The sequence below is a fragment of the Gekko japonicus genome, unplaced genomic scaffold (assembly GCF_001447785.1).
Source record: "Gekko japonicus isolate JY-2015 unplaced genomic scaffold, Gekko_japonicus_V1.1 scaffold1248, whole genome shotgun sequence".
In the NCBI taxonomy this organism is placed as follows: Eukaryota; Metazoa; Chordata; class Lepidosauria; order Squamata; family Gekkonidae; genus Gekko; species Gekko japonicus.
Genome location: NW_015171541.1, coordinates 516,112 through 529,524, shown reverse-complemented (window position 1 = coordinate 529,524; position 13,413 = coordinate 516,112). Strand labels below are relative to the sequence as shown.

Here is a 13,413-nt window from a genome sequence, read left to right as displayed (position 1 = left end):
TTTAGTATCATTTTGGGATGTTGTTGGAGGTTGGTTGGTAGGGACGTAGGTGCGTGTTTGAGATTCAAAATATATTCCTTGTCCTACAACAGTGGACAGTAGCAGTGACAGAGCCACAGTTGCCAGCCAGCGTGGACCTTTTTGAAATTATCTTGAACGTGAAGATGGTGATGCCAAGAAAATTAATTATTCTGTGTATTCACTGTTAATACTTTAGGGTAGCCACAGACCACAATGTCGACAACACAACGGGTATCCTGAGAGAGTGGCTGAAGAATGTACAAAAGATGTATCACTATGTGGAGTGGAGGCCAATGGATGACCCTCAGTAAGTACTGGAGTGCTAGGGGGTTTTTTAGTCGAAGTCACGGGCTGAACAAGTTCCAGCTCCTTCGCTGCTGGGGGATTTGTTCTGCAATACTGCCTTGCCTCTCAAATGTGTTCAGTAAGAGACATGGAGGGAGGCTGGCAATTTCTTCCCTCTCCCTGTCCTGCCCTCCCCACATATTGTTTCACGGGTCCTCCCTTTGGCAGAACTGGATTTGATGCTCAACATGGGGCTACTGCTCGAAATGGCAGCCCTGTGTCATGTTAGGAAGCTGCCTTATACTGAATCAGATGATTGGTCCATCAAGGTCAGTATTGTCTACTCAGACTGGCAGCAGCTCTCCAGAATCTTAAGCAGAGGTTTTTCACGTCACCTACTACCTGGTCCTTTTAACTGGAGATGCCAGGGATTGAACCTGAGACCTTTGGCATGCAAAGCAGAGGCTCTTCCACTGAGCCACAGCCCTAGTCCATATTACCCATGTTGCCTCCTATAACAAGATTTAGTCCATACTGCCCATTCCATTCTCCCTCCTGTTTTGTCTGCTCCACATTATTGGCTGATGGCAGTGGGGAAGTGCAAGGAAATGGCATGAGAAACTTAAATACCGGGAAGAAGGAGAACAGGAACTGGCGCAGTACTGCTGTTTTTAAGTGGCCTGTGTCAACCACTAATTTTGGCCTCTAAGACAAGCTGTTCTAATTCCAGTTCAGCATGTGGCACTTGCAAAATACTGATCATGTCAGGCCTTAAGTGATATTGTGAAGGGCTCTTTTCCATATCTGCACAGCTATAAATTGCACTTTCATGTTGGTGTATCATAAGTTAGCAAAGGCAGAGAACTTTTGGAACTTAATTGCAATGGGTATATAAACCCAGAGAAGAAATGATTCAAACTAGGCTTTTTTTAAAGTGCCAGGTTCATCCTTCATGCCAGATTCTGCAGTTGCCATGGAATGCAAATACCCACCTAGACGGCTGAAGTTCAGCACAGCGTTGGCTTTTAGGGAGACAAGTAGGGAGCGCTTGCCACACTTGGTTTTTTTCCTGCCACCTGAAAAGTGCTAGCACCTCACCGTCACCAGCCAGTCAAACCCTTACCTAGTGGGAATATGCTAAACCCACCAAGTGTTGATCTGTCGGTTGAGGCTAATTGACAGTAGCAAAAAAGCTGATAAAATTGCTTGGTTAGCAAGCTTTGGGGCTACACAGAATGCTTTCACCGGCAGCAGGAGTGCAAAGCTTGCTAAAGAGACTATTACTACCACTGTGGGATCTGTTCTGTTTTCATATGGAATGAACCTGGCAACTCCTCTGATGGGCCAGTATAATTGGCTTTTTTTTTTTTGCCATCAAGTCACAGCTGACTTTTGGCACCCCCATAGAGTTTTCAAGTCAAGATATGTTCAGAGGTGGTTTAATATCTGGTTGCTATGACACCTGCCATTTGATGACAGTGTAGTTGCTTCTTACTCTAGTTCTAGAGTCTGAACGTACGTTTCTTATTTACATATAAGCATGTAAGTCAGAGAGCTTTTGGAATTAGGAAGCCAGCCTTTGTCTTTACAAAATTCTGCCCTTAACAGTAAATGTTTCCCAGGGGATTAAGAACATAAGAAGAGGCCTGCCGGATCAGACCAGTGGTCCATCTAGTCCAGCATCCTCTCTCACACAGTGGCCAACCAGTTCCTCTGGATGGCCACCAATAAGGCATAGAGGCTGAGGCCTTCCCCTGATGTTGCCTCCTGGCTCCGGGACTCAGAGGGTTAGTGCCTCTGAATGTGGAGGTTCCCCTCAGCCACCATGGCTAGTAGTCATTGATAGTTTGGTGTAGTGCCAGTTTGGTGTAGTGGTTAAGTGTGTGGACTCTAATCTGGGAGAACCGGGTTTGATTCCCCATTCCTCCACTTGCACCTGCTGATGTGACCTTGGGTCAGTCGCAAGCTCTGGCACAGCTGTCCTTGAAAAAGAGCAGTTTCTGTCAAGAGCTCTCTCAGCAAGCTCTTTATTCCTGTGGCCATCACTACATCCTCTGGCAGTGAATTCCACATTTTAATCACTCTCTATGTAAAGAAGTATTTCCTTTTCTCCATCCTGTATCTCCTGCCCATCAGTTTCATTGGATGCCCTCGAGCAATGTTCCCTCTAAGCTCCAAAGTCTTCTGAGCAAAAATTCTACTTTGTGAGCTACTGGCATTAAAGTTGTGAGCGAGTGATTTGGCTCCTGCATAAATTAAGTTTGTTCTGGAGCCATCCTTCCTGAGCTGAGACAAAAATGTGTGAGCCAGAGGCTAAAAACCTGTGAGCTAGCTCACACTAATTCAGCTTAGAGGGAACACTGCCCTTGAGTTCTGTTATTTTGGGAGAGGGAGAAAAATCTCTCTTTGTCTATTCTCTCCACCCTGTGTATAGTTCTGTAAACCTCTGTCATGTCCCCCCTTAGTCGCCTCTTTCCTAAACGGAAAAGTCCCAGACTCTTCAGCCTTTCCTCATAGGGAAGGTGCTCCAACCCCCTAACCATCTTGGTTGCCCTCCTCTGTACTTTCTCCAGCTCTCCAAAGTCCTTTTTGAGATATCGCTCCCACTTATTCTTATTCAAGTTTATCTTGTCTTATCTAAAGGGATACCCAAAATTTAACACGGTAACAAAAAGAGTGCCCCTCCCCCACCCCATATTTCTTAGGGATAACCCAGATCTGCTGTTGTTTGTTGGAAGGCTGCTTGTCTGAACTGTTGATTATTTATGTATTTGGAGAGTTATACCTCACTTTTCTTCGCAGTGGGGGCCCAAAGAATCTCACAGCACCATTCTCCCCTCCGCCATTTTAGTCTCACAAAAACCCTGTGAAGCCGGTGAGGCTGAGAGAGAGTGATTGGTGAGCTTCCATGGCAGCATGGCTATTCAGAGTTGGGTCTCTCAGATCCTAGCCTGAGACTCTAACCATGCTGACCTTCCTTGTCAGAAGAGAGAAGGAAAACATAATGGGCGCTTTCACACAGACCAAATAATGCACTTCCAATCCACTCTGCAACTGGATTTTACTGTGGCTGATTCTGCACCCATCTGTTTCCTCACAGTTTTTCCACAGGCACATCGGGTGGTTAATCTCCCTCTACACTGCATGCCGCTTTCACTTGCTTTGTTCATTGGGTTTTATGGTACCTACTGCATAGATTTTTGGCTGTTCAGGGGAGACTTCGTAGTCAGTACGGCATTGCCCCAGGGTATCTGAATGTAGTTTTGAGCGGCACATTTCCCTTCCTCCGCTTCCAATTCGAAAGGAACAATAAGCAGACAACTTAACATGGCTTCATTGATCTCCATCAGTTCCCCATCCCTATTTCCCCCTCTGTATGTATCACCTCACCATGAATTACTTGGCTCAGGTGGCTTATGACCGCTGAGGCAAGTACTGACACAGGAAAATCTGCATACCAGTGCAGGAGCGAGCAAACAAAATAGATGGCAAGCTGACACTAGCCAATGCAGAAACCAGGATCTGAGGCAATGCAATGAAAACAGATATTCCGAGGCAAGGGTGAACCAGGCTGAGTGCTAATAAAATATGGAGCGAATGCCAGATGCAAAAATGGACGTATGTGAAATGGCAAAACCCACTTGCGAACGATAGCTGAAGTGGATTGAAACTGCATTATTTAGCATGTGTGAAAGTGACACATGCTAAGAACGTAACAGGTGCCTTACTTGATCCAGTACTCTGCATCAGCAGGCAGCCCCAGAGGCCTCTGCACACTCAACAAGTAGTGCCTTCAAGTGGTAGTCCTGGATAGGCTTTTCCCCTTGAATTTTTCTAATCTTTTTTTAAAAAGGCATCAACGCTAGATGCGGCTGTCACAACATCTTATAGTCATAAATTTCACATGTTAATCACAGTTTTGTTTTATACCAGCTACTTTATGCAAGCCTGGGAAAAAAGACTTTCCATCTTGGGTTGTGTTTTTCCCCCCTCAACAAAGTTCCTTTTAATGCATACCTGGGGCAGGAAGTGCAGTGATGCTGCATGTCCTGGGTACACACTCCCAAAATAAACCTGTGAGCGTTTTCTTTGCTCAGAAACCTCCTTCTGCGCTTACATTTTTGGAGCACTCGAGGTGACTGAATATATTTGCTTTTTTTCCCTCCCTCCCTTTTACAAAATAAAATGCTGAAGTCAGAAAAGAAATATTAGTGGGCAGTCCAGCATGAATTAGAATGCGTGACACTGCAAGGCCGTATTTTCCCCCCCCTTCTGCTTGGTGTTTTGTAGGTCTTATCCTGATGAGATTGGGCCCAAACACTGGCCGAACTCCAGGTTTACCCATGTGATGAAGCTGCGCCAGGCGGCTTTGAGAACTGCCAGAGAAAAATGGTCTGACTACATCATGGTAAGAGTTCCAGGCTGCTGGCAAAAGAGGGAAAGAAAAACAGTCGTTCTGAATGTTACAAAAAAACAACTCTTCCTCTGAGATTTAAAAGGGGGAAACGGGGTGTGTGTGGCTTTTACTGAAGTTCTTCTCCGCTGCTAAATGCTTTTGTAGACAACTTTGACAGTTTGGGCTATAGATACCTTTGTTTCCCTAGCTCCAGAAATCCTCTTATAACTATCGCCCTATCTCCTTCTTCCTAATATTGGAAGAGGATGAAGATTACCTGCAATCAATCCTTTAACAGGTTGGGGTGTTTGTTCCCCCTTCTATTGGGTAAGTTTAGCTTCCACATGCCCTTCACTGTTTAAATGCATATATTCCCAATCTCATGCTGATTTCTTCCTTGTCATCCTTCTCCTTTTGCTTTTCGCGTTTGTTCCCCCTTAGCTTCCACATACCCTTCACTGTTTAAATGCGACATATCCTTGTCATCCTTCTCCTTTTGCTTTTCTGCTTTAAAATTCCAGGTACCTGGGAAGTTCATTTACTAAAATGTTGGGTATGTTTCCTTTAAAAAATAGTTTTATTTTACTTGAAAAATTGTTCTGCAGGGGGAGGGAAAGGTGGGATTGTGACTGTCACTATGGATAGCCAACAGGAAGCACGGGTTTCCTTGAGCTTGATACGTGAGGGAAGGTTGAACATCTGACCTGAACTGATGGAATGTGATACTGCAGTTGGCTTTACCACATAAATTATGTTTAGGATGTACCCTTAAGATTCCTAACTGTGCTTTATAACCCCTCCTTGTGCAAGCACCTATGTAAGGAGGGGATGTATATACAGATGAAGAGTGGATTCTTAACTAGTCAACCATTCACCAATGAAGCTCTGTGCTGCTGTGGTGTTTGTATGTAACAAAATTAATACCCACCATCCCTTGTCATGGTCTAATGTTCATGGAGAGTAGCAACACCTCAAATGACTTGAGGCAAAGCTTCGATATTGCTGTTGCCAAAGGGCCCGAGGGAGCTCTAGGGTGCTGCCTGAGTACAAGCTGACATGCTTTTCTCACATCCAGTAGTTAAGATCCAAACATAAAAGTGTTAAGGCTTTAACTTGCCGGAGAGGCCTACTGCCTCTAAACCTAGATGCAGGCTGGCTGGGATCACTGTTGGCTGAGGAAAATGCACTCTGATTGCCCTCTTGTTACTACCACAGTGGTTCCAAGCTAGGCCCAAGCAGGGTTCAGCCATAGCTTTTTTTAAGCCCTTGTTCTCCAATGGCTCCAGCCTTGGATTAGTTCTGTGGGCCTGGTACAAAATGTTTGGAGGTTTCTGCTCTTGTTTACAGAGTTAATAAGTACGGGGGTTCCATTCCAGTCTAGTGGTGATCACCTACTAAATAGCATCGCTTGTTGGTATGCGCATATAAGCAGTTATAAAGTTGACCAATGTTTGCCTTGGCTGGAGTTCAGTGTAAACTTTGGTTAGCTTAATGCTGGTAGATTTGTGGTGGAAGTCTCTACTTACTTTTTCATTTTGCTGTATCCCAAGAGCTCAGGATGGGTAAGGCTCCCCACAACCTGATTGGACAAAATCTCACTTTATTGGGTTGGTTCCAGTGTGAAACTTCCATTCGCGCAAATGGAAACACAAGGAGATGCCCACGGCAGCCACCTGCCCTGTCAAATGCACTGTGTCACCATTGGTATTTCCACTTGCGCAACCAATTACTGGGCATTATAGTATATAGGGAGGAAAGCACTACAAGTTCTGAAAGGTCTTGCACAAGTGGAATTGCGCGAATGCTTGTGCATCGTTGGATACAAGCCCACGTCCATCCTTTTTTCTAGTTCATAGATGCCGACAACTTCCTGACAAACCCAGAAGTTCTGAATCTGTTGATAGCAGAGAACAAGACCATTGTGGCACCCATGCTTGAATCACGCACCCTCTACTCAAACTTCTGGTGTGGAATGACTCCTCAGGCAAGCGATGTTACTGTTGCCTTCTTACTTATCTGTACAGCCCTGTCAATGTACGTGGGTCTTTCTGTGTGAACAGACAGTGGTAGAAAGGGCGCTGCCTCGGGTTACCAGCTCTGGGTTGGGAAATGCCTGGAGATTTTGGGGGTGGAGCATAACCAGATTCCCTCTTGCATGCACCTAAAAACAATTAGCATTTACTTCATGGCAGTATGCGAACAGGCAGCATTACAGTGGTCATCCAAAATTGTTTACTTGGCATTTGCAGGCGAGGGATGCTGACTGATTATGTCTACCTGTCAGCTGTGTGAATGGTGCATTCTCCAGGCACTGGTAGGACCACTTCTTTTCCTTCCATCAGCTGGTGCCGGTTCCTTCAGTGGCTGCTGTAGAATAATTTTGATGCCATCTGATTATCTGAGCCAGAATCTCCCCTCATGATCTGAAAGAACAAGGGCCTTCGGCAGCCCTCTCTTCAATCTCATGCTGTCCGGGAAAACTGGATACTAGAAGTACCATGATAAGAGCATGCAGAGTGTGCTCACCTTTATATTTAGGTTTAACGTCACCACAGTCTCTCCCAGCCCATTTTGATTTCCTGACAGTCCCATGCTACAGATGATTATGAAGCTATTGGGACGCTTAAATAAGGTGCCTTACTGTGAGCGACTGTGCCAATGCAGTTCTGGCCAAATAGACACCCTTCAACACTGTCTATTTGACTGTGGTTTGCTTAACAAGGCATGAGATAGTTGGATAAAACCTTATATCCAGGACTCTAGGTGTGAACTGGATAATTTGAGGTTTCTTTTAGCAGGGGTGGATTTTAATATTACACTGGCAGTTGCCAAGTTCTTTTCTCAGTTGGTTAAGATTAAAATCATTAAATTTTTGTATTATGTAGACACATGTATTAAATAAATTTCCTTCGTAGAGCCGAATTGGCTGTAAGAGCAGTATCATAACAGTATAATTTTTAAATTATACATTTCATAAGCTTTGCACTTAACCAGCATCAAGAGACCCAGTTTGATGTAGTGGTTAGGAGCGCAGACTCTAACCTGGGAGAACTGGGCTTGATTCCCCACTCCTCCACATGCAGCTGCTGGTGTGACCTTGGGTCAATTACAAGTTATTTCAGAGCTATTCTCTCAAGAGCAGTCCTCGAAAAAGCTCTCTCAGCCCCGCCTACCTCACAGGGTGTCTGTTGTGGGGAGGGAAAGGGAAAGGACATTGTAAGCCACTCTGAGACTCCTTCGGGTAGTGAAGGGCGGGGTATAAGTCCCATCTCTTCTTCATCCTGTCCTTCCCTAGCAACCCATTAAGTGGATGGTTTTTTTCTATTCCTTTTACACAGACAGAAAACTCAGTCTGTGACCTTTATGGTTCCTAATTCCTAGTCCACCAAGTTCAGCACCACCCTCCAATACCCTAGCATCATCAGGTTTTTGTTTGTGTAAATATGAAGAAGAAAATCTATAGAAGGAATAACATCTCGCCCGATTTTCTCTCCTGCTGCTTCTACTTTTGTTTTGTTTATAGATGATTCCAGTGCTGTTATTTCAGTCTGTCTCATCAATTTTTCCTTCTGGGGATTAATTGCTGACGCATAGCCCAAGGGCACCAGGCAGCTGGAGCAGTGATGTTGCAGTGTTTTTCGGAAGCAGGAGCATAAGTGATGGTTTTTGGAAACAGGAGCATAAGTGATGGACACTTATTGGTTGGTTGGTCCTACAAAAACATCCAGCTGTACATTTCCAACAAGCAGGACAACTTACCAACAAGTCCACAGTTTATGGGAGGCCGAAAAAGTACATCAGGGTAACCCTCTCCATGCTCACCTTTAGTGAGAAGGCTTCATTTCGATGTGGCTGTTTTGGGTGACTCAATATTTGGAATGATCTTTGGCACTGCCTTGGTCTCATCTTGGCAGTAAGCTAGAAAGTTGTGCTTTTTCAGGGTGGACCTCTTAGGCAATTGTTTCCATCACTGAATGTTCTGGTAACATGACTTGCACAAAAACATTTGCCGGCGCATGAACAACAGAAAAACCCAAGGTGGCAGAATGTTTACTAGGCATGAGGATATGTAGAGACTTGGGGGTCTGTCTTCCCTCACCCATACGTCTTTTAAAGATGCCCGGTTTCTGAATTGAATCTCTGGAGCAGGAATACCAGAAATCTTACATCCACATGGAGGAATCTCATCTTGATAAAAAGGCCCAGTCAATTTCACATAAGCTAGTGGCATTAAAAAAAAGGGCAGAGTGTTAAAAAAAGTACTGTTCCAGACATTCTTCCCAATCATGCAAAATCCTATCCTTCCATTTGGTACAGTGATGAGAGAATGAAGAGTTACCACTGGAATGGAGACTGGATCTTTGTAAGACTTTTCTTTTAAAAGCAGCCCCTGGGGTGGGGATTTGGATGGGGTTGCAGCACAATTGCAGAGGGTGGAATCACTCCCCCCTGCATCTTTTCCCCAAGAAATGATGTCCAGTTGCTTTACATCTTGCCTATCCATAAACCCCAGCCCCATGGTTGCTTTTATTAAGGATGTCTAAAGTTCCAGTCTTCAGTGTCTCATCTAGTTGTACTCTTGACTATTGATCTTTTGTCACATCAGGGCCAATTCACATGATACAAACACCTATTGGATACTGCAAGGACTTTGTTTCGCACGTATGGTGGGAGTTCTTTGCCTCTCCAGTGTGTTTGAGGGGTGATTGGGGAGAGTGTACCTTGATTGTGGCCAAAGGCTTCTGCCTCTCATTCAGGGCACTGTTTTCACAAATGGAAATAGTGCTGGGCAGCGACTGTTTGCTCCATTCGGAAATTTACTAGTGACCAACACTAGAGACTCCAAAGACTTCGTACTGTGTAGACTCGACCCTCACTGTCTGAATAGGTGCTAGAAAAGGGATTTGCCGGCTACAGGTATTTTTGCTGTTTTGAATGCAGGTAAGCGAGAGAGAGAAAAACCTGTCAGGAGCTTGCTGGAGGTGTTTGACAGGCATCTTCCGGCTTGCAGAAACAGCTGGTTGACCTTTGGTGGTGGTTCAGTTTCCACACTTGCTTTCTATCTGCTTCATGTGGCCTATTAAGTGTTCAGTTCCAAGAAATCTCAGTAAGCTTGGTAGTGGGAGTATAGCTCAAATTTAGCCAGATGATTGATCTGCCAAGATCAGCTTCTTTTTTTTGCAGAGAAAGTATTTTATCTTATTTGTTGCTCACCCAACATAAGAGTCATAAGAGTGTTTTTTGTGCATGCGAGAGTGAGGGATGATTTTGCCTCCAGTGCCCAATGTTCAAACTGACCTGCAGACTGGGTACCTCACATTCTGGAGGTTTGCGGCTCACGGAAACGAATTGGGCCTAAAGATTCTGGCAGGCACTCCCTCTCATTTGAATTAAGCTATGAGCTTTTTTTGTTCTAGGGCTACTACAAGAGGACACCAGATTATGTCCTGATCAGGGAATGGAAGAGGGCTGGTTGCTTTGCTGTTCCGATGGTCCACTCCACGTTTCTGATAGATCTCAGAAAAGAGGCCTCAGATCAGCTGATGTTTTATCCGCCACATCAGGACTATACATGGAGCTTTGATGACATCATTGTCTTTGCCTTCTCCAGTCGCCAAGCAGGTAGGGCTTTGTGAAAACATCTACTGTGGACCAACACGGTAGACTTTACACAGTATGCAGTGTCACGGAGCCAAGTGCATGTTGTTCTTGGAACTGCACTGGGGTGACTTTATAATAACTGTAATAAGACTAATCTCTGAGTAACCACGGTGATGGATGTATATTGCCTCTAATGTACATGCACATAAATGTATACCCATGTATATCCTGAATACTAAGTTGCCATGTAGTATATAGCCTGTCCTTTCCTGTGCAAAAACTAGTCAGGATCTTTATGAACTGCTGCACCAATTACCCTTTTGTATGCTTTATCTCTAAATCAACACTGGGCACTCTACCACCTAATTCATCATATCATTTATCAGGCCGTAGGGCCATGGCACTGCAGAGAAACTTTGCTGTTATTTCAGTTATTTCTGTGTCTGTGTTATCGAGCAAGAAAAGAAGCTTAAAATCATCAGGGGACTCTAAAAAATGGCCTAATATGGGATATAGAAGATCCCGACGGGACACCAAATAGAGAGGGCACTGGAAGAGAACATGGGCAACAGTTTCAACACAATCCTTCCTACAAGGACAGCACCTGCTAGGATAGGGAATCCCTTGGAATCTGCCAGATAAAATAGCTGAAGGAAGAACATTAAATCTAGCCAAGGATATGGCTCTACGCAAATTTGGAGCTATGAGTTGATAGAGGTATACTGCTGGAAGATTTGCATTAGGAATAATCCCCAGATGTAAGGGAGAACAGGTTCTGTTAGCCAGGCTATAAAGAGTTTGTAGCTCTGTAGTATATAGCCTGTCCTTTTCTGTGCAAAAACTAGTCAGGATCTTTTTGAACTGCTGCACCAATTACCCTTTTGTCTGCTTCATCTCTAAATCAACACTGGGCACTCTACCGCAGAGTAAGGTCCTTTGTACCCGCAAGGTGGCTGACAGAGGTGATAGAATTGTCATCTCCACCACCTGAGACTCCAGGTGGAAGGCTGATTTTTTAGAATGCTCTCCGAAGTGTTTTGTTTTGGAAAAGTATATAGTGAACTAGCAGTTGCCCTGATCTGGGTAGCCTAAGCTAAGTAGGGTCGGCCCTAGTTAGTACGTGACCGTGAGACCACCAGAGAAGGCCAGGGTTCCTATGTGAAGGCAGGCCATGGCAAACCACTTCTGAATGTCTCTTGCCTTGGAGATCCCATGGGGTGATTATAAGTCCTCTGCAACTGGACTGGACTTTCCACCACCAGCTAAGGAGAGGGTTATGCCAACCCTTTATCTCTGGTGTGCTATTACATAAAGGAGGTTGTTTTTATCCTGAGGAGCTTTTACAAATATCTTCCCCTGCAGTCCTAAGACATACAACAAATAATGGTTCCCTCAGTCTATCACCTCATTTCATGTAACATATGAAAAGCTCTGTGAATTCAGCATGTTGCGTGTGTAGTCCTTTTCCTAACACTGTACTGTCAATGTTACATCATGCACCACTGACTGTAGCTGACCCTAACCCACCATATTGTGTCGCTTTGGGGGGGGGGGGGCTGCTGCTGGGAAAAGGGCTGAACTCACCCCGCACACAGAAACGGGTGAATTTCCTAAAACACAACAGGAAACCCAGAAGCATGCGTTACTTTAGTTCTGCCTCTGTGTTCATTCCCATACTCGACATCTAAATCCTGGCCTGAACATCAAAGCCATCTCTCATTAATGGTAATCAAATCAGTAAGTATCGATACTTGCACCTCCTCCTAAGGAACTACATGTCCCCATGGTTGGTTGGTTTTAAGCCACAAAATACAGCAGAAAGCTTCCTATTGTGCCACCGACCTAAGCAGTAACCCTGCATCCAGGAGCAGAGAACTTTCTTCAGTATATGAAAGGTGCAAGTAGTAATACTTGGTATTGATTAATACACAAACATGTCCCTCTGTGAAATGTTGGAAGCCATGTTGTTTATGTAAAAACTGGGCATTGGGTAATATCCTGGACTTAGTCTTAAATCAAGGTTTCGAGGCACCTCTAAGTAAAGGAAATTATGATGGAAATAGTGAGGATAAAAACATTAACCAACACTGTTGGAGGAACTGCTTTGAAATGGCTCTGAAAATGTTTTTTACAAGGCAAAGCAGGTCAAAGTCTGGGGAATGAGGGAGGCGGATGCACGAGTTGATTAAATCATTGCCAAATCCATTAATGTCAGGATATCTTTTCATCCATTTCCCATAATGACACCTGACAGTTGAACTGTGGTTTGGCAAAGGGTTATAGTCAGCTGGTTTGCCTGCGGAGAGAAATTCATAATGGAGCAGACACACAACAGCCTTTTCCGTAGTCAACTAAAAATACCAGGAGGGGTCTGCTATTAATAATCTGGGGCCTCTGGCTCAGCTGGTCATGTCTGAGTGGAACTTAATTTTGAACTCCTAAGCTTAGATCTTTCAAAAAAATAGTAATTAAAAAAAAATTATGCTTCATATTGGATGGCAGCTTTGGTGTGTCCTGAGTTTCTGCAGCTTTTTAGGGCTGCTGTTGATTTAACTGTGATTCTGATTTATGACCCATTACCATTACTCATGTCCCCGTCCCCCCCATTGGCTTTGGCATTCTCTGACTCAATGGCCGAGGCCCGGAACCAGAGAAGGAACCTGTGTCTGCAGAAGATAATCACATCTGCAGCCAGGCCTTTGGTTAATGTTTTCACAGAGGCAAGCCAAGCTCCAGCTGACTTTCCCCTTCCCTCCTGGATCTTAGCCCAAGTACCTAAATCAAGAGGCATGCATTGGGATGCATTGAGGTGTGGCCAGAGCATATTGCAGAGTGGGCTGCTCATCAAATTGCATTAAATCCTATACTCGGTGACTTTTTCCAATGACAAACCTGGTGTTGAATTCATTGAGCAAAGTTTATTGGCAGCTGTGACGGACTGTCAAGGGTTAATGCCTAACAGAGTCTGAAAACCTTTGAGTGACAAGCTGTTCAAATGGAATTCTGTTGAGAGATGACAGTTGGGAACTGACAGTTCAAGAAGAGACAGTTAAGCACTGACTGTGGACTGGGAAGGAGGCTAAGAGAGTGAGTGAATCAAGGAGGATCCT

The 13,413-nt window shown here is 44.5% G+C and overlaps 1 protein-coding gene across 1 annotated transcript in view; it reads left to right on the top strand.

Annotated features, from left to right (window-relative positions):
* Positions 1-237: 237 nt before the first annotated feature.
* Positions 238-13,413, top strand: part of COLGALT2 (collagen beta(1-O)galactosyltransferase 2) — a 32,901-nt gene continuing 19,725 nt past the window's right edge. Inside the window, exons 1-4 of the mRNA XM_015419651.1 lie at positions 238-328; positions 4,597-4,714; positions 6,552-6,686; positions 10,120-10,324. Coding sequence (XP_015275137.1) covers positions 288-328; positions 4,597-4,714; positions 6,552-6,686; positions 10,120-10,324 — 499 coding nt within the window. The 5' untranslated portion in view covers positions 238-287. The remainder of the gene's footprint in view (positions 329-4,596; positions 4,715-6,551; positions 6,687-10,119; positions 10,325-13,413) is intronic.